The 22,400-nt window shown below is 34.0% G+C and overlaps 1 protein-coding gene across 1 annotated transcript in view; it reads right to left on the reverse strand.

Annotated features, from left to right (window-relative positions):
• Positions 1-606: 606 nt before the first annotated feature.
• Positions 607-22,400, reverse strand: part of SEMA3A (semaphorin 3A) — a 204,203-nt gene continuing 182,409 nt past the window's right edge. Inside the window, exons 14-17 of the mRNA XM_039219925.1 lie at positions 21,165-21,322; positions 17,521-17,588; positions 4,004-4,146; positions 607-2,540 (exon numbers count right to left, since the gene is read on the reverse strand). Of these exons, the coding sequence (XP_039075856.1) occupies positions 2,085-2,540; positions 4,004-4,146; positions 17,521-17,588; positions 21,165-21,322 (825 nt within the window). The 3' untranslated portion in view covers positions 607-2,084. The remainder of the gene's footprint in view (positions 2,541-4,003; positions 4,147-17,520; positions 17,589-21,164; positions 21,323-22,400) is intronic.

Raw genomic sequence — 22,400 nt, forward strand, 5'->3', positions numbered from 1 at the left:
TGTTACTGCAAATGTGTTTCAGCTGCAAACTTAGAAGGAAATGCAACACCAAATTTTAGCACAGTGAAGATACTCCATGGAAATAAAAGAATTACCTATTTTTGGAGCACTCTTTGTTCTTTGATTTGTATTTCAAACATTTATTTTTCTCTACAGAAATATGTCCTTCAAGTAATTTAACATTCAAATACCGTTTACAAATGTATTTCTAAAAGTAACACTGGATTAATCAATGGAGCCTAAAATTTAATGTAGAATATTTTTAGGCTTTCATTTGAAATAGGCATTAACAAATTGTTTATTCAGATCACTAAAACTGAAACATGAGCTTCCATCTGTGAAATATTTCAGCTGAGAATTTTTCTTTTAAAAAGATGCACTGTAGTCTGAGGTGAGAAATTAATGCTGAGTTAATTAGAATCCCAAGACAGCTAGAGTTAGAATTTCAAAGCTGCTTTCATTAATTAGCAAGAAGATGTTTCCTTTGCAGTTTTGTGCATGATGAAGAATCTACGGAAGGATTCCTGGAAAGGCGAGTGCAGTGCAAAACAAACTACCATAATGTGGAAGGTCTTAAACACCTGAAAGTCAATGATTCTCAAGGAATCATGTTAGGACGAGGGAAGAGGCAAGGCCTTTATTGACAGCTTTTACCTTATTTTATAAGTTGTTGCAGGAAACAAAAAGCTTTACATGTTTTAAGTGAGAGTTGTGTCCTGGGAAACAGTTTGTATCAAAGTTGCTCCCATCAACATGAAACGAATCGGAATGATCACTGTAAGACAGATCATTGTTTTAAACAAGGTGAGGTAAGAGACAGCTGATACAAATATAAACAGAGTTGGGAAATTTGCTTTTAAGATGTTCTTCTGAATATTACTGATCTCTCTTTTTCAAGAAAATTAAGTGACACATATGTAATTCCTAAAGGAATAATGAGAGTTTTTATGTCTCAAATATCATGCAGGTTTTCAAGCCCAGAACTGAGATTTTCTGTTAAAGCTATATTAAAACAATGCTTATTATTTTCATGGAATATGCAGTTCCTTTTCTCCTTATTGATCCATTAGATACAACACAATGCATTGAACAAATCGAATTGTTTCTTCTCTTTTTTTTTTGGTTACACGTTCTGGTTTTTCTAAGAACATTATGCAAGTTAAAATTAATTTCGATCATGCTTAAAGAAGGGGGTGTTATTTGTTTGAATTCCTCAGAGAAATAAAGCATAATTTAGGTCCAGGCTTTAGGAATCAACTGTTAATGACGTTTACGTGTTTCTTGAGCAATATCGGCTATCCCTCTTGCAGAACTAAAAACACAATGTCGGGGGAAAAAGCAGCACACAATTGGAATTTGTAAAACAAAAACTATAGAGCACAGTAAGTATAAGACAAAAACCTACTCTAGCTTAGAAAAGAGCTAATTTTTACTGCATATTTGTCATGGTACATTTAAATTATAGTTTTAATAAAATACATCTTTAGATCAAAGCTGAAAGAAGACATCAGTAGTAGATCAGTGTATTCCATTTTTCTTCTGGATGATGGATGGTTTATGTTTTTTATACTTCCACAGACCATTTCATTCAGTCTCATTTTACTCCTCCAGTACATATAAACACAAGTGCTGGTAGACAAAAAATATCCTTGAATCCAACTATATTTTGGAATATTCATCAGCTTCATAAATCCATGCAGTTTATTTTAAACTTTTAGTTCAATAAAATGGCTTTGCTGATGCAGTTTTTCTTCTTTAGATGGCAATATGGCAAATGACATTTTTATTTCTCAGGCAAAGAAGAAAGCGAAACCTGTACAATGAAATCTCATAGGAAACATTAAGTCTGCTAAAGTGAACATCTGCGTTCACCTGACCCCTATTCGGTGTTGGTATTAGGAGGAAAGCCTGTTAGGAAAATTACTCATGGACTTAATTTATAATTGGTGGAACTCAGTTGCAATTCCCACCATTGTAAACATCCACATAATGCCATGAAAAAGGTTCATGTATATTGCATTTTTTTTTCCAGTTATTGTCTAGGCAAGTTTCTATGTGTTTGAGGTTTCTAGAGGTAACGCAGCTCAGACACTCCTGGGTGCCCTCTCAAATTCGTGGGTCCGCCTGTTTCTACCTTTCTTATTTTCCTGCAAGTGCTTCCATTTGTTGCTGTTCCCTTGGGCATGTCCTGGCCTTTGCCGACGTTGTTTTCGGTCCCTTTTCCACACTTGTTCACAGAACTCATCCATTGTGTTCAGGTTGGGGTGGTTGATGAGCTGCATGAAGTCTCTGTACCAGACCTTTTGGCTAGGTGTCATGCTGTTGGACATTTCTTTGGTCTTAGAGCCATCTCCGTCATCATCTTTATGAAGAAGCTCTTCCAAATGCTCTGTGTCGATGACTTCCAGGGTCACTTTAAGAAGAGTTTGCATGAACCCGTGTTCCACGGCATGGCAGAGGTAAGTGCCCGAATCCTTCCGCTGTAGACTACGCAGTAGAAGGCCTTGTTCTGTCCTGATGATGTGATCATCCACTCTGATCTGGCAGAAGAAAACAGTAGTAAAAATATACATATTTAAAAGAAATAGAAGTTCTGAAACGTCTCACTAAAAATTTAGATTATGTGTTAAGGCACATTTTAAAGTTGATAACATTTCTAGCTGAAGAGAGATGATAGCATTTCCCCATCAGAAAAAAAGAGGAATTTCTATAAATTGTTTTTAAGATGCATTGGAAAATACTGGTTGTCTACTGCCTTAACAGAATTTTTCATTATAATAATTTAAAATATTCAAAATAAAAGGACACAGATACACTTTATTTTATAAACTCGAAAGAAGGTATATAAATAGAGGAGAAAGTTAACATTAAATCTTGGAAATACAGAACCATGGTATTAGAAAACAGCACAGCATTAGAATGAACTCAGAAGATTTGAAGACATTTAAGAATCAGCAGTCAAGCTAGCAGAAAAATGCATAGGAGTACATGCTTAATAATTATTTATTCCATTTTCTAAGTCTCAGTTTGACATAAATATGAAGATGTGTTCTTGAATATACCTAACCTTACTTTTATTTTGAATATGGTCTACAACAGACATCTCTGAAAGCCTAACCTGATAGTGTATAAAAACGTATAAAATCAACTTCAATATTTGTAGATGTGATTACATATTCAATGATGCTTCAAATGTCAAAAAAGATACGGGAGGGTTTTAAACTTTAAATTCAGATTATGTTTGTAAAATTATCTGCACAGAATACATTTACAAATCACCTACACATTATGGTTAATTAGCCTTATTTAATACTTTTTAAAAGCTTTTAAGGCTCAGAGGATCCAGATTTTCTGTGTACGATTCTTTAATTTCACACAGGAATAAATGAATCTAGTGATGAGGAAGATCTGTCTGATGCTACATGCATAGTTCATACTGGGATCTGAGACTCTTCATCCTAAATCTCCTAGCCCCGGTCCAAAACCTTCCCTCCTCATTTGAGAAGAAAGTCAAGGCGTGGAGGAGGGCGCTTGTGGGGATGAGCACTGGGTGTTATATGGAAACCAATTTGACAAGAAGCTATTTGTTAACAAAAAAAAAAAAAAAAAAAAAAAAGCCAATAGAGAAAATAAAACGTTTGGATAACAGAATTAACTGAACAAAAGTTAAAATTAGTAGAGGATTTTTTTTTTTTTGGGTACAAAAATACAGATAACATACTTTCTTTGTCGATAACTACATGGAAAAAGAAGACTCTCAAATATATCCCCAAATGGATCTGGGACAAAATTCTTAACAGCTCACCTTTGTTTCTCCAGCTCCTAGCACAAAGCCTGTCATATGATCAGCCTTCAGTGAATGCTTGTTAAATGAATGAACTATTGATGGGTTAAGAAAAAGATAAAGATTCACGGCATTTTTTTCACCCTCAAGTCAACCATGTTGGGGTCACTTAACAGTATATGTTAGATAGAAATAATCCAGTCAATTTCATTCCTATACCTCTTCTTTTCGCTCTTCATTTCTCCTCTGGAATTGCCAATAGACCAGAGCTCGCTGTGATTTTGGACTGCATTCCAGGAACGTGCTACTATTTTCTACTCCATAGATGATTCTTTCTTCAAAGCTGTGGCCATGGTGATTATCTGGCCGGTGATGAGGAAATGAAATGAGTAAATGTTAGAGAAGTAAATTCAACTTTCCAAAGTATTTATCTGGAAATTCAGAAGATAAATTTGTTGCCAAGTTGGAAGTCTTTTCCAAATCGATTTAGGATGGCAGAAATGTCACGGACGTAATGTTTCAGAACCCGAGTGGCTGCTTAAACAGACTAATTATTTTGGTATAGTTTATACAAAGCACATGCAGAGATTTGTCTACCAGAAAATAGCATTACATTAACAAAATCAGTCATGTGTGCAGTATAACTATATATCTTTATATGCCATGATAATACCTTCCAAGAAATTATTTCAACTATAAAACTCTATGCTCTGACTAATGAGGCTAGTTCATATTGTACTATTCGCTAGCAGAAAAGTTATTTGACTGAGGTTTTGGACACAAGAATCTGTTCCTAAGAAATTATTTTGCCTCTCTGTGTTTGCTTTTCATCTGTAAAATTAACTTCACCAGCCATTGATATTTATCTAGTATTTTACAGAAAGTAGAGTTCAGGAAGTTTATACTCCCCACCAATAACCCTTAAATAATCTACATGTTTTTTCTGAAGATCAATGGGTGTGAGATGTTTGGGATGGCTTAGAAAAAAGATGCACAATTATAAAGCAATGTGGTTTCAATTGTCCTTATTTTAAAACGATACATCTTTTATTATTTTCAAGAATGAGGCTAAAGAATATGGCAAGAGTATATAATAAAGTGTAGCAATAAGAAAACCTGTTTCCTGATTAAGTTTCTATTATTTTACCCTTTATGTAACCTCCTTCAATGTGGTAAAAGAAACACAGTTAAGATCAAAAGTGGGACACAGGGAGTCTAGGTAAAACTCATTTAGAGAGAAAAAAAAAAAAAAACCCGCTCCTTATTATCTTGTATAATCCTGTTTCCATTATGACATCCTGTACAATCTGGAACTCATTAAATTAATTCAGAAAATAATAAATATATTTTCACATGCATGGAGGGTTGACAGCATAGACAGATGAAAAATTTTTGCTCTCTACTTCAAACTCAACTAGGTTCTTAATTAAAAAAAATGTTTCCCCCTTTTTCTGGCATCACTTTGACAATTCTACTCTTGTTCTAATCAACTGAGTACTCTGGTTTGTCGCAGACAATATGATTTGCTCTCACTAGATTTACAGCTTTCCAAAATCCTGCTTCCACCCAATCCCTCTACATAGGTTGTATTCTCCATCTCCCATTCTCCCCCTGCCACGGTCGGCATTCTGCCTCTGTTTGCTTTCTCCAGGGAGGTCAATATCAGTGCTTGCTTTTCTATCCCCCTAAATTGTGAAATGAAACTCTTCTACACTTGGGAAGTAACTTCCCCCTTCTTATTTAACAGATCAACACACTGGAAAAAGAAAATGAAAGGAACAACTATATTTAACTGATTCTAAGTCACATTGTTTTTTATATTGGAGATATATCTTTGTATGTCGATATCTATAATGAATATGGCAGTGCTTTTATCCCCCCAAATTATTAGTACATTGCTGAATGAACAGATATGACACATGTTGCTATGCTAGTTTGCACGATATCTGCTTCCCTGGAGAGAGGCGAACTGAATCTATCTGCCTAACAGGGGTGGGCAATCTCTTGTGATGCCATATTTAGAACACCCTGTTACAGAAGTCAATACAGTTTAAGTGGACACATTTTTTTTCCCCTGATAATTGCTGTACAGTTTAACCTTTGATTTAGAAATACTTTCATTTGCAATATTATTCAGCCTTTAAAAAAGAAAGAAATCTGCAATCAGTAACATGGATGGACCTTGAGTGCTAAAAGGCCCATAAGCTAGTCACAGAAGAACAAGTACTGATGTAATGTAATGATGATGTAATGTAAGTAATGATGATCCCACTTATACAAAAGATCTAAAATAGTCAAACTCCTAAAAGCAGATGGTAGAATGGTGGGTGCCAGGGACCACGGCAAAAGGGAAATGGGTAGGTGTTAATCAATGGGTATAAAGTTTCAGTTAATGCAAGATGAGTATGGTCTTGAGATCTGCTGTACAAGTGTGCCTACAGTGAACAATATTGTACTGTGCACTTAAAAACTTCAGAGGGTGAATCGCGTGTTACGTGTTCTTATCCTAATAAAATAAAAAGTTAAAAAAAAGTCTTAAGTAAAAAAATCCTTTTAGATAGAGACTTTTTACTCACAAAATATATGACGGCTTGGTAACAGTAAAAAGTCCATTGTACTGGGGTGCCTGGGTGGCTTAGTCAGTTAAGCATCTTATTCTTGGCTTTGGCTCAGGTCAAGATCTCACAGTTTGTGGGTTCAAGCCCCACGTTGGGCCCTGAGCTGGAGCATGGAGCCTGCATGGGATATTCTTTCTCTTTCTGCCCCTCCTCCACTCATGCTGTCTCTTTTTCTCAAAAATCAATAAACTTAATTTTTTTTAAATCTACTGGATTTAGAAACAAAAAACATAGTGAACCACTAGTACCTTCTGGCTTACCCAGGGCTACTTTTCTTGTAGAACTTTAAGAAATAACTGACTTGTCTGTCACCTAACGCAAGTTACCACAGAGAGCTATAGAAGTCTTATGGAAGAAGTAAGTTCTTGCTTGCAAACATAAAATTCTGTTTAAATCCTTTAGCACATTAGTTGACATATAGTTAAGAAGAGAATGTAACTTATATAATAACAAATAAGAAAGCTTAATATAAGTGTAACATCAATTAGGTATATTTTCAAAATTCACAAAGTTGTCTTCTTCCCAATTAACTTAATCATTTTTATCTGTTCCATAAAGAGTTTTCTGTTAACCTTTCTTCCAACCCTGGGAGACGTGTTCAGTTTTTAGTGTCTCTTCAAGGTCTCCTCTCGTGACAACAAATGCTTCCCAATGAATAAAAGTGAAATGTAATAAGAGTTCTCTCAAGAGTAAAGGTTTCTTTATATTTAAAAAAATCTCATTTCACCTGCTACTTATATATAGTAGCATCTAATATAAGATGGCTTTTGATTTAATCAAGGTTTTATACCGAGTTGTTTGAGTTTAACTTAGCAGTGGTTCATGAACTTCTCTTCAAGAGACATGGCCTTCAGGTACGGAGACAACTTCTCCACTGTTGTAATTGACAAACCACAACCAGTGAACTGGTTCAGTGACTAGGTATCTTTAGTTTGCCTTGATAACTACTCTTGCCAATACCTTTAGGACTCATTCCTCCTTTAAACTGGCCTTCATTTCTTTCCTTTGTCCAAATAAAAAAGCAAAATGAAGTTCTAGTTAGTAAGCAATGAGGTTACAAGTTCTACCACACTAACCACCCAGCATAGTCAGTATGGAGAGACAACACCGTCTTTTTTGGGTTGACATTCTCTTATGTTTTGTTAGGTTCTGCTGCCATCAATAATGATTGCAAAAACTCAATTTCCACTGGGAACAGTTGTTTCTATTAATTTCTCTGCAGTAGAATATTTCTATCATCAGGAACTTATAACTTAGGGCCAGAACTTTTAGATAACGTGGCCTCAGGGGGGTCTTGGGTGGCTCAGTCGGTTGAGGGGCTCTTGATTTCAGCACAGGTCATGGTTTCACTGTGGGATCAAGTCTCACATGGGCTCTGCACTGACAGCATAGAGCCTGAATGGGATTCTCTCCCTCCCTCTCACTCTCTGCCTCTCCCCTACTCTCACTCTCTCAAAATGAATAAACTTAAAAAAAAAAAATACAGTGGCCTTAGGCAAACATTCATATATCTGGGTGCTCAAATGTAACAAGCTGTAAATATCTTTCTCTATTTATTTCCTCACATATGATACCTTATAAACAGATACCCAAGAAGTATTTCAGAATGACTGGAGGGCACCTAATAACTGTCCATTCCCTTTCCTGATCCTTCTACCCCAACTGCTTTTGAGTAAATGTTATACAACATAGGAGACAATAGAATCTCAATAATAATGTAATTCTTTCCTTTCTCCTTCCTTTTTTCCCTCTGTCCCCAATCTCTGTTTGTTTCTGTCTCTTTCTATTAAGAAATGTAAATAGGAAGAATATTTCAATTCTTATTTTTAGCATATTTTCAACTATTTTCTTAGGATGTCAAGTATACTATCATTTTGAGTTTATTAAAGCAAACAGTTCTGCACTGAAATGGTAGCATAATATAGCTGTATTCTAAGTTTTTTCAGAGCATACACTACTGAACTTAAAATTCTCCAATATAAATCCAAAGCTCAGCTGAGAAAACACTGTTGATTAAAGGTTTCCTGAAGGATATGAAATCTTGCATATTCAAGGTATCATCTAAAATCTCCCTCTGGATGAAACTAGTTGATCTGAGAGCAGTTTACATGGAACACATATAATAATATAATTGATTTTACTGAATTGTGTTGGGTTCAGTCCTTCTGACCTATGTTGAGGAATCCCATTGGCAATACTCTGGATTTGCTCACTGTGTTCATGTCACAGTGTTGTCCAGTATGGTGCCCACAGCCTTGCACTATTTTTTTGATGTTCATCTTGGGAGATTTTTTTTTCTGGTGTTAGGCTTCAGGAATTATTAAGATTCTCTTAAAAACTAATTTTTAAAAGTAGGCTCCACACCTAACACGGGGCTTGAACGCACAACCCTGAAATGAAGAGTCATAGTGTCCAGTGACTAAGCCAGCCAGGCATCCCCCCAAATTCATTTTTTTTATAAAGAATTAACTTTGTGACTCATCTGTTGATCATATTTCTCCCTCACCACTGAAAAAAACAGTATTAGACAAATTTATGTTTTATCCTTACAGTATAATGGTAAATATATTCTTCCTACATGCATGGTTTTGTTCTGTCAGTAAACATGTTTTCTCTCTGTGACATATTGCTATCGTTATCTTTGTTTTCAATAAAAAAATTACAAACTGTCTGAAATACATTAGGTAATCTAACAATTTTGGACAACGTGATTTTTTATAATGCTTCTTAAGTATCTTTTTGTTGTTTAAATGTATCTACATAAAAATAATAGTATAATGCCTAGACACAGAAACAGTCATAAAAATATGAGGTGCATTATTGTTACTGCTATTCTTGTGATAGTTTCAACTATTTAGTCAAAACTTAAATCCTTTACCGAGAATCCATAGTAAGACAAGTTATGAACTGCTTCCCAACATCAATCCTACTTCCTGACCACCATCAAATAAAGTATTTCCTCTTCTAGGCTTCCTAAAAATCTTTTTACATATATTTTTAGAGCACATGTAGTCTTGTTATGATTATTTATTAATCTTTTTTTGTTATCGTTATTTATTAATCTAGTTGTCTTGTTTCATACCATATGTGCTATAATCCTGGCACTAGGCAGTCATAAACCTTTAGCTAAAGTTTGCCAAAAGGAAAATCCAAGTAATTATTTACTTTACATTTAAAAGCTGAACCCTCATGCAACTTTGATATCCTCAAAGCACAGAGATATCATAATTACATAAAAGAAATTATTAAGAGACACCTGGGTGACTCAATTGGTTAGGCTTTCAGCTTTGACTCAGGTCATGATCTCATGGTTTGTGGGCTCACGCCCCGTGCTGAGCTCTGTGCAGACAGTGCGGAGCCTGCCTGGGATGCTCTCTCTCTATCTCTCTCTCTGCCCCTCCCCCGCTCATGCTTTCTCTAAATACATACATACATACATACATACTGAAAAAATTGGAAAAATAGAAATGATTAAAAGTTTAATCAGTTAAGAAGGGAATAGAGTTTATAACCCTGAGTTTGAAAGAATATGCTAATGACCATGGCGAATGTAAACATTTTAAATCTTCTCAATTTGTTAGTTTTATAATGTTAACGAGTTGATTTCAGATATGGTGGGGGAAGATGATGACTAATTAAGTATACTCCAAAATCAAAAATTCCAAATATGCAATAATATGAAAAGAAAGAGATTTCAGAAATCATATGATACATTCTCGTATCCCCAGGGGCAGCTGTAAGTCTAAAGGATGTCCGTGCTGATGGGAATCCTATAGATTTCCAGAAAGACAGCAATCATCTCATTTTAATCTATTTTAAAATACATTTTGCACTCAGAAAGCAACTGTTTAGAATATAAACTTTTGCCATGAAAATTACCAGTAGACAAGAAGGGTAGAGTCAGTTGTTGAATTGGCATAATGAATTCTCATGAATTGAATTGAATAGTTAGAGCAAAATAATTGGGAACAACAAACATTAAAATTATTTTAAAAGCATCACAGTATGTTTGAATAACACAATCTTACAATATGTCACAGTTGTTAATGACAAGAAAGAATGTTTTTAAGGAAGCAATCTTCAATTAATCATTTCCTCCTTTAGTAGGATAATTTATGGAAATGAAATGAGGCTAATAAACCAGAAAGAATGGGAGGAAAAAAGAAGTTAAATAAATTGCTTCCTTTTGTAACAACAAAAAGTCATGATATCCATCATTTGGCCAGAAATATCACATTGCTAAAGGCCTTATTTAGTATTTGATTCTCTTCCAATACAGCAGAAACAGAAGGCATCACATTTCAGCTTTCCATTTATTTCACTCTCCATTTTAACCCCATAAATGTCTCCCAGGATTGAAATGTTAATAATGTAAGAATCTTATAAAATCTGATGTCATGTAGAAAAGACAGAGATGAGTGGGGTAGTAAACCATATATTTATCAGTTAATTAACCTCGGTTATCATTTTTGATGTTCTCTCCCTGAAAGTTATTTAAAAGTTGAATTTCATAAATAATGAATATAAAGGTAAAAGTTAATTTAGATGAGCGGGAAATGGTTGCAAGTTGTTTTAACTATTTAACAAATAGTGTCAGTAGGTGAACTATATGAAGAGAAATTTAATACTAGTGGTTTTCATCACATTGTAATTTTAATATTTTACATTGTAAATTTTTTCCTGAATAACATTCAGTGTTAAAGGCCAAATGAAGGAAGAAAGGAAATGCTGCCCACAAGCTCTCAGTGACATAAGAAACTGCAAATATGCATTTCTTAGGTAAAAACATCATTACTTAGATTTTCCTTACTGGATTGTAGATGATTTCTTCCAGAAATACAAAAGGCAATTTGTCAATAGAAAAGAATCTAAATTGACTTCAAATGGAGGAATAATCTCTCCTTAAGTAGCAGTACCTAAAAAGGCATTTTATGAATGAATCAATGTCTTGAGAAGACATAAAATACCTAAATATAACTGAAGACAAAAATTTCATTCATCTCTAATGTTCATGTATATTTCTGGACTTATTAAGATGCCTAACAATTGATTTAATAATTTTATATAGGGGCGCCTGGGTGGCTCAGTTGGTTAAGTGTCCAACCTGTGCTCAGGTCATGATTTCAGTTTGTGGGTTATAGCCCTGCGTCAGGCTCTGCGCTGAACATCAGAGCCTAGAACCTGTTTCTGAGTCTGTGTCTCCCTCTCTCTGCCCCTCCCTGACTTGTGCTCTGTCTCTCTGCCACTCAAAAATAAATAAATGTTAAAAGAAAAAAATATTTTTAAATAAAACAAATCTTCTATATTATAGTAAAATGAAAACAAATTCTACAGTATATTCTATGCTATAGAACAGGGGTCTTGTTTATTGATACAATGCTTAGTACATTATTTCTCTAATGATTGGTATGATGCTTATACCTACAGTTACCAACTAGTTCAATGTGTGTTTTGCATGAATGCATCTACAAATACATGCATATGCATGTATTAAAATTATGTGCTTAATGCATTTGTCAAAAGTACCAAAAAGATTCAATTATGAAACCTTAGAGTAAATTGAAACTTAAAGTTTATCAACATGCTAAAATATTACATTTTAAACTACTTTGCTTTATTTCCTAAAATAAGATCTAACTCTGGTGTTAGTAAATAACTCCTAACCAGAATATAGCATTTAAAAGTTTATAATTCAGGTAGCTTCCTATCTTTCTTGAATCCACAGATTCCTGTGGATGTATCTTTAAAATGTTCTTTTTGGCATATAGATTGGCAGATGGATAAACAAATAGATATGACCAGAGTTTTTTAATACTACTGTTCATAGGTAATTATCAGATTAAAGGCAATCACTGGTATTTTAATTTTTTAGAGATTTATTAATTTAAAATATGAAAATGAGATTGATATGCTATGAAGGTAACAATGAAGCCATTTGAATAGTTATATTTAACAATATACTTGATATCTTTGTGCATGGGAAGCTGCAATGCTTCTTAATATAAGGCAGACTGAAATTCAATTACATAAAAGGCAATACCAATATGAAGATATCTATTACAATATTTATTTAGTCTATATTGAACATCTGATATGTTTCATTTTCATGATTTTATAGCAATGTTTTTAACAAGGAAGCACATATAATCTATATGCCAGAGCAAAATTACCATAGGACTTTTTATACTTAAATATCAGGAAACATGGGCTTTAATGTTTACTTTACTTCTTCCCAAGAGATATGATAGGAGATGATGGAAAACACCCATTTACTGAAGCAGAAACCTTCCATAACCAATAATGAAAATACCATCTTGTATTTTAATATGTTTCCATTATTTTTGGAATTTAAAAAACACAGCATGCTTTAAAAACTTCACCATTTACAATGGTAAAATTATGAGTGTATAAACAGTCAAGTGATCTCTTAATGCCATATTTGAAAACTTTAATAAGGAACAATAATAGCGCAAAATAGTTCAAACCTCTTCTTATTAAGGTATGTGTGTTTGTGTGAGCATGCCTTTGACACATATACTATGAATAAATGGATTTGCACAATCATAGAGAAGAACACTGCAATAATGTCACTGTAGAATGCATACTCTTTGGGGCACCTGGTGGCTCAGTCGGTTGAGCACCCGACTTCAGTTCAGGTCATGATTTTGCAGTCTGTGAGTGTGAGCCCTGCGCTGGGCTCTGGGCTGACAGCTCGGAGCCTGGAACCTGATTCAGATCCTGTGTCTCCCTCTCTCTGTGCCCCTCCCCTGCTCAAGCTCTCTCTCTCTCTGTCTCTCAAAAATAAATAAATGTTAAAAACAATGCATACTTTGTATATTTTAATATCTATGATAAAAGAATGTCTTACAGTTGTTCTTGACCTGAGTTGAAGTTCCTTTCTTCTAGAAAGAGTTTATTTTTACTTTTTGCCAGACACATGCAGCTCTCCTAACCTGACACCTCTTTAAATTAAAGTCTTGTCTGAAGGTTTTCTTCCACAATGTTGGTGAGACTCAGAAAGTAAACCATGAATACCATACTGGGGTTCAAAAAATGGTTTTCCCCCTTTTCTACTACCTGTGATTAGAGCTGAAACAGGCAAATGTCCTTGCAGTCTTCTGCATGGAAGTTTATTTCTCCTTTGCACTAATACTGAAACAGTGCAAACGGGCTTGATGCTGGCACCACTATCAGATTCTCCAAGTTGGGCAGTTTTTCTTTCTTAGCAGTCCTTAAAAAATGGTGCCTCAACATTCAGTGACATCTGAGACTTGATATAATTTGGTAATTTATTAAAGTCAGGTTTTTTTTTTCTCTCTCTCTCTCTCTTTTTTAAGGGCGGACATCATGTTCATCTATCAAATCTTGAGGCCTCTCTTGGGCCTAAATGCTCAGATTCAGTTGGAATTTCTATTCTATGTGTATAAAATAGGCTAATATTTCTATATTCTATGTGTATAAAATAGGCTAATATACAGACAAGATTAGCTTTGCTATGAAATACATTTATAGCAGTGTGGACCCTAAAGATGACACTAGCAAGAGCAGTGAAATGAAATTATGGAACAATGAAATTTATGAACACTTTATGAAATTTTGGAACAATGCTGATGCCAACCAAGACACAAGTTGAGATGAACCAGTTGCAGAGATAATTAAGAAGACTGAATTCTGTGGACATTGTACCACAGGATTGTAGAAGGGAAGTGAATGTGTGTAGTACGCCCCAGAGAACTATCACAAAGTGAAATTCAATGATGGCACTGAACTAAAGTTAGGATGTAAAGTATTTCAAAGATTCAAAAATCTAAGGTGAGAATAATTTTTTTTAAATGTTACTTATGGCTTGTTCCTTTCTGGCCATGTAGGTCACAGTATGGCTTATTCTTGTTTAGTAAACAAGGTGGAAAGATAAATTGACTCAGCCACTCATCTCACTCATGCTCTCGGATGTAAAGTCAGACAGCTCCAATTTTGTGCACAAGTTATTTTAGGGAAGGGAGCATACTAGAAACAACCTGCAGTTTCTCTTTAGCCTTCTGTATGAGGTGTGAGTGAGAAGACAAGATCTGACAGCATACTATGTTTAGGGTTTTATACTAAAAGTTCCCTAGATGAACAGCCACCAGTGATGGAAAAGAGTATACTAGATTACGGGGAAACGGAGCTGGATTTTTCTATGTTACACCTAGGCCAGCTCACGACTAGTGCTGACTTTACACAAGAGAGAGCAAAGAGCTGAGTGAGTGTTAAAGGTTTCATTGAGAGCAAAATTTCTTTCACCTTAATGTAGAGTTATTTTATACAGTCTCTCTATTAAAACCTCAGGATATGTAAAATATAGAGTGTTACAGAATGTTTACCATTACAGCTGGAACTGATTGTCCTGAAGTGTATAATTTGGCTTCAAGTTGCTTAGCAGCTTTCTGGGAAAACATCTCCTATCTTTATATGTTTCCATATGAGCACATATATTTTATTCAATGTGAGATGTGACACTAGCAAGACAACATACATGATTTAACAGGGCTGGGCTCTGGGTTTTCCCCATTTTACTTTCAAATGTTGACATCACCTATTCTAAGATAATGAATTGGTTTCTAATGGTCAGACTTGGTTTGGCCATATGGGAATGCCTGACTTAGTTTTCAAACATTTGAAATTTACTGTAATCTATGGTGTATAATTTTTATGTTTGGTTAATTAGTAATACAAGCAGACAAGAAATACAGAGGCCTTCAAAAAGGGAATGTTTTATTTCTGCAGAGCTTCTTGGACTATTTTACCATTTCCTCCCATATATCACAAACATCTACATAGTACTGTTTTTACACACACACACAAACACACACACACACACACACACACACACACACACACTAATACTGGTAACACTGAACGACAGTAATTCCCCTTCTTCCCTATGGTACTGATTTTGATTGAAGTATCAAGAGGGAAAAATGATTCACATTCACTTTACTTTCTATAGCTAAGCAACTCTATATTCCCAATTTTTATAAGCTTTCATCATTCTAATATCATCAAAACACAACTTTAAAATCAAAAGCACTTTCCAAAAGCCCATTCATTCAATAGTCAAGATTTATTTATTCACAGTATCACTTTTTAAAAAAAAAGTAAATATTCCTTTGGTCAGCTTTTCTTTATGTGTGTGTGTGTGTGTGTGTGTATGCTCATGACTCTGGCATATATTTTATTTTGAAGAAATATCAACTGGGTCTATGAAGAAATTGGATTATTAAACAAGTGGATGCATCAGTAATTCTCCAGCAAACTTCAAAACATAGCATACTATCCTACATGTAGTAGTGTATACTTATTATTTATTAGTTAATTGATAGGTTGATTATGGTTTCTAAAGAGAGATCTATTTTTAAGTATTATGTTGTTAAGAGCAATGTATACTAACAGCAATGTATTGTTAAGTCATATTAATGATAAACAACAGATGCAATTTAGTTCAAATCTTTACTGAAAACCAGAAACAGTAACTTTGCTATTGCTTCCAACATTTAGTTTAATTATTCAACAAGTTTATTAAATATCTACAACATTCATGAAATTGCATCTTCTTATAACCTTAGAAATCTAAGAATGAGCAAAATAACAAAGTCCATATTGATGTGGAGATTAAAGTCTGATTAGAAATGAACTCTATTACGTCGTCTTGTTTCTTTTACGTGCAGTTATCATTAGCTTCTCCATATCTAAGCAAAAAGATTCTTTAATGAATTAGTATTTTATAATACTTCATTACTTAAATGCTAATGACTATAATACAATATTTGTGCAAGAAATAGATTAATGGAAGACTAGTGAATGTTTTATTGCCCAACTGAAAAATGCTGTTTGAAAAATTTAAAAATATGTCAATAATGTACTCTAGCTGTATAAAGACAAAAAAAATTTTGCAACATTTTGTCCAATGCAGTGGCGTCTTTTTTCTTTATAATGAGAATAATAACAGATAGTAATATCCTTGGCAAGAAATTGTAAGCAAGCAAAATGGACCTTAAATATAGGCTCATTTTGTGGCTACTTGTCTCCTATTATTGGCATCCCCTAAAACCTTGTGAGCATTCATGAATCAGATACTAGCACATATAGGATACACAAAAGGGGATCTGACTTTCAGAAGGTATCTAGGTCTGAGAATGTCAGTTGGGGTGTTATTTGTGCAGTACGTTTTCTTTCTTAACATTCATGGAACATGAATATTGTATACACAGAATTAGTGGATCAAATCCAAGTTAACTGATAAAAATATGAGATCTTCCTTTAAGTTCTGTGTAAAATGGCAACAAAAAGGTGAACAGAATAATTATATTTAATTACATGTAAAATATTTCCATTTTACATTTCAGCTATTTGTAACTATGAACTATTTGTTAGCAGTGATGTCATGGATAAGTCTTCCCAGCAGAGGGAAGCACAGGCTCATTATTGTTTTTGTAAAGAGCTGAAGTTGGGGAAGTGAGGCATACTACAATTCTGCTGCATTTTAAAGGAAGTCTGGTTGATATTCCAGCATTAAATAAGCAACTTAACATTAAATTGGACTTGACGTGTTTTAGGAAGCATAAAATGAAACAGTCCAAAATCTCCAGTTCAAGGAAATATTCTATTGGTAAATTAGTATGAATGTACCTGAATTACCTTCTACTTGACTAGGATACCCAGTAACAATATAATGGATCTTTACCATCAGCATATTAATGAATGATTTTCATGGCTTATTTTAAGACTCTACTTTTTTCTTCAATATACTTAAATGAGTATATTTGTTACCTATTGCTCTCACGTTGCTATTATTATGAAAGCATGTACTTAAACCTGGCTTCTTTTTGCTAATATCAGAACATTGATATTTAATTTTTGTAAGGGTTTCAAACTTGAATTTGTCATAACTGCAATAATAAAATATAATTCACTACTTAGTATTCTTTAGAATTTTCTTTCTTCTGGATTTCCTTTCTCTTCAGTTGCATTTCCTGAATGCACAGGTATGTGGCCTGCATGCCCACGTGTGGGTATGCACTCTTGCTTATGATTTTAGCCTAATGTTAGCAGGTTGAAAAATAAAGTGTTGTAACTTACCATGGTGTTGTAGGTCTGAACAATGAGTCAACGGGTCTCCGTTTCTTATATCTTGTCGTCTTGTGCGTCTAAAACAATTACATTTAAAAGGTATTATGGCATTCTTATTCCTTCTTGGGAATTTGTCACAGGGATTAAAAAGAATCAAAACTCAAAGACTCCTGGAGTTTATAGGAAGAGATGAATCTATATCTGACTAAAGAGTTTTTTAAAAGCAAGTCATTACACCTGTAGGAGTAGGCCCCAAGGTGATCAAAATGGGAAACAGTACCCAAACGTGCTAACAATGCAGTAAAGACTTTCAAAGTAATAACAGAAGATTCATGGTTTTGTGCTACTGGGTGTCAGTCAATAAGAATCTAATATCTAGAAGCCCCAAAATTCTTAGCATCTTAAATTCTGAGGAAAATTGAATAGCAACCCATTTCTTCAATAACCTGGATTAACCTTTTTTTTTCTGATCACTAGAGAGTGAGCCTAAAAATTAAAATTCCCATGAGTGTTTTCTTTCTCTTAATACTTATATGTAATTCCTTAAATATGCTTTTGTTAAATTTGAAAGCATCAACTCTATGAATTCTATTTTTAAGTCAGTTTTCAATTTTCCTTTTTGGTTGGTTGTATCAATCATTTTTTATAAAACATTTCTTTTATGATCATAGGGCTATGACTGCAAGCCAATTTACCTGTGAAGTGAATAAAAGGAGAAGCACAGTAACAAATATGGTGGAGGAAGGCCATCTTTTGTCAGAGGAAGGTAAGAGGATGGACTCACTCTAAGATAAAAGCCAAATTTCCTATAAAAATCTAAATAAATTTCTCCTAATTACTGATGTTCAGATCATATTAGTTGCTACACATTCTAGGGGTCCTCTTTATCCTTTGCTAGTGGTTGACTGGGAAGAAGGAAGTTGTCTCCAGCCATTGTGGTGCACGCAGGATGTACAGTTCTGGAAAGAGGCTAATCATGGAGAGTGGCTACACACAGATAATGAAAAAGATTTGGGACACCTGCTCAACTGTTTTCTGTGTCGATTTTAATGATAATTATCCTGCTGCAAAGTTAGTTAGCATCCCTTAAAAGACTTCTCACAAAGGCCATTGAGAATTGCAAACATGGAAATTGTTACTGTATTCATAAATTTAGAAGACTAAAGTATTTATAGATTTCTATTTGTAGAATTGGTGAGACTATCAAACAGATGTTGTACATTTCAAAATTGAGCCAACAAGGGAACTTGTGAAATATGAACCACAAAGCATTTGGAAAGGCATTTTTTACTGCCATTTAAGTTTTTGAAAAATGCCATCACAAAGAATATATAAATTGTGAGGCCTCTAAACATCCTTTTCAAAGACACATGAAATTGGATTAAGTAAAATCTTCAAGGCACAACAAAAATGTGTTAATGATAATTCCTTCAATCTGGATTTGTAGGTATGCAGTAAACATATTTCAAATATATAATTTATATTTATTTATATTAATTTATAATATATATATAATATATATTTGTAACTTATTATAGATGTAGTTTTCTTATTTTTAACTTCTTTCTCATTAAAAAAGCTTAAAATTTGAATGAATTGTTACTAAATTAGGCAATGTTATATACACTTCCACATGGAGAGGAAATGATACTCATTTTTAATTAAATATGAATTCTTATGTTTTTCAACACTAAAAACATCTAGAGCTAACTGATTTTAAGAACCATAAAAGTTCAACTTTAAATATAATTTTAGTGCTATTAAAACTGAAAATTGCTACTTATTAATCTATCCATGGTTTCTTTATTTGATAACACAACATCTCCACATGACACTCTTGTTTTAAATTTCTAACAAAATCATTTGCTATATGCAAGAATGCAAACATGTTATTTCAATTCTGAATGTTGAAGGCTTGAGAAAATTGTATTTATTAAATGGCATAAGCTATTACCACATTTACATATAATATTAACAAGATAACGTTTAAATCTATATGGACTGATTATAGGACAGAATTAAACTGTAGATGATTTAATACTACAGCCAATGTTATTTGAAGTGTGTAATCAAAAGATTTAGGTAGGGGCACCTGGGAGGCTCAGTCAGTTACATGCCTGACTCTTAATTTTAGCTCATGTCATGATATCAAGGTTTGTGAGTTCAAAGCCCAAGCCGGGCTCCACTTTGACAGCATGGAGCCTGCTTCGGATTCTCTCTCTGCCTCTCCCCTGCTTGCATACACACACACACACTCTCTCTCTAAAAATAAATCAATAAACATTAAAAAAAAAAAAGATTTAGGTATGCATTAGGACTCTTCCTTTCCCCTAAAATTTTTTCAAAACATTGTAAAAGATGCAGATGCTGAGGAACACAGCTTACCAGCAGTGAAAACAATCCACGTCACAGCTTCTTGTAAAATCAGAACCATTGCAAAAAATTCAAACAAATTGTTTTGCTCCTAAAACGCACTGGCTTGGTAACTCTGACTTCTATTTTATGTTTCAATAGGTTGATGCATATACTGTTAAACTCTCACCTTTCATTGCTTGTTTCTTAAATACTGGTAAATATTAACAGAGAAAGGTATCCATGTGTGAGTAGTAGAGAATATGCTGAGAAAAATATTTTCTCAAATTAAGTAAGTGTTTTTATTTTTTCAAGCAGAAGTCAGTCAACTTTGTACAACATTTAGGATGTGTCTAAGAGTTTCCTGAGGGTTAACAGTGTTCCTATATGGTACTAGATCACACACCCTCAATGTCCTAGACAGCAACTTACATCTACATTTTTTCTAAACATATATTTTTAAATAAATTCTAGGCATGTCTTAGCAACTTCGATTTAAGCCAAAAAATGCTTTTAAGTATTAAGAGCATGTTTAAGATATTTGTGCAATACATGTACAAATATTAAGAAATAGCTACTTTATTATGTTGTTTTATACTTCAAGTTCAAACACTACAAATACAAGATGATACTATGATAATACAGTGGCCTTTAAATTTGGGGGGAGCCAAATAAAGATACAATTTGATGCTAATTAATCATCATTCTATAAAAATGTTATATCTTTAAAAGTTGGAAAATCTTCTCTTGGCTTTTTATAGTTGAGTCCCTGGGTACTAGGAATCTAAAAGTAAAAAATTATTTTCTTTGTAAATTTTCCATTCACTCAAGGACAAATATTGCCTTTTTAAAATTTAAAACCAGGATACAATATTGCTAGATAAAAAAAAGAAGAGCATTTTTGGAGAAAAGATCATTTTGGTCAAAAGGCACAAGGCCCAGTGTAGATTGTGATTCTGACTTTCTCTGTGGTTTTGGCCATCACTTTTCTTCTGTATAAAAGGAAGTTGCAAAACTTTCTCATTTCCAAGTGTCAACATTCAAGGATAGTATTGTAATGTTTTAGATTTCCCTCAGTAATTTATTAAAACCATTTGTTCCCTTACATTTAGTACTCAGCTATAATTATACACATTCTCCTGGTTGTTTTAACTATTTAAGGGAAAGAAACCCCCAAAACCCCTCTAAAATACTCTTCATTCATCAGAAAAATGTGATGTACTTATAAGCAGAAAGCTGTTAAAAATGGAATCAGGTAAAATAAATAACAAACATTTATATTTGTTTCTAATATTTCTCACCTCTTTGCAGTGGGAAAATAGCGAGAGCATGAAGAGCCATCCCAGGCACAGTAAGGGTCTCGGGCAAGGCAGCACTCCGCACATGCTTTCCCATAAATATCGCATCGGTGTAGAGGGAGCTGGGCAACCCCGGTGGTGGAACCAATATAAAGTTGTTGCTGTGGAAAGAGTTTATGGTGATGACAAAACTATCCTGTGTTTTTTTTAATTCTTTTTTTTTTAAATTTTAATGTTTTATTTATTTCTGAAGAGAGAGAGCGAGCAAGCGAGCGTGAGCGAGCAGGGGGAGGGTCAGAGAGAGAGGGAGACAGAATCTGAAGCAGGCTCCAGGCTCTGAGCCTTCAGCACAGAGCCCGACCGCGGGGCTCAAACCCACGAACTCTGAGATCATGACCTGGGCCGAAATCAGACACCCAACCGACTGAGCCACCCAGGCGTCCCAATACTATCCTGTTTTTAAAAATCTTCTTTCTTAAAAGAAAGCTTACTTATACATATCAAAAATAATTTTTTACTAGTGGGGTTTAAAAAATCCTATTATTGGCATTTTTGTCATTATTGGCCTAGCAGATAATTTTAAAAAGATTAGGACCAAAATCGTAATACTTGACTCAAACAGGTATATTTTAAAGTATAAAGCCAATGGAAGACAGTAATGGTTACATATCAATTATATCTCAATAAAAATAAAAATTTAAATAAAAGAAGACACTGAGTAATATAATTTTCAAACACTCAAGGTTTTTTCCTTAGAAAGTTGTTTTTATTTCTACTGTTTCTAATTTTGATTAATCAGTATATCTCTACTGACATGTGTTCTGGTTGGTGTTGACCAGGGATTGTTTGCTTTTCACTCCTGGATGCTCTATTCCATTGCTTGTGATGTAGTCTGCCCTCCTATAAGAAGGGGCAAGGCAAAGTTTTGGTGCTTGCATTTGTGAAGATTTTCACTGGTCAACTGTCTTGTCCTTGCACTATCTCCAGAAAGATTCTTTAAACAAAACTACTAAATTGCATCTCAGTGGAAAGACCATCATATGTGGAATATCAAGTACAAGCTGGCTGGTGCAGTAAACTTCCAACAGAAAGCTCAGGTGCAGTGGGAAAAAGTGCTATATTGGGCATCAAGGTACTTAGATTCTAGATCTTGTCCTATAATAATTCTCTGTGTAAATCTTGAGCCATTCCTTTAATTTATCTAAGACTTCCTTATTCACAAAATGGTAACTTTAACTA

Source organism: Hyaena hyaena, unplaced genomic scaffold (genome assembly GCF_003009895.1).
Source record: "Hyaena hyaena isolate Hyena2069 unplaced genomic scaffold, ASM300989v1 scaffold_847, whole genome shotgun sequence".
In the NCBI taxonomy this organism is placed as follows: Eukaryota; Metazoa; Chordata; class Mammalia; order Carnivora; family Hyaenidae; genus Hyaena; species Hyaena hyaena.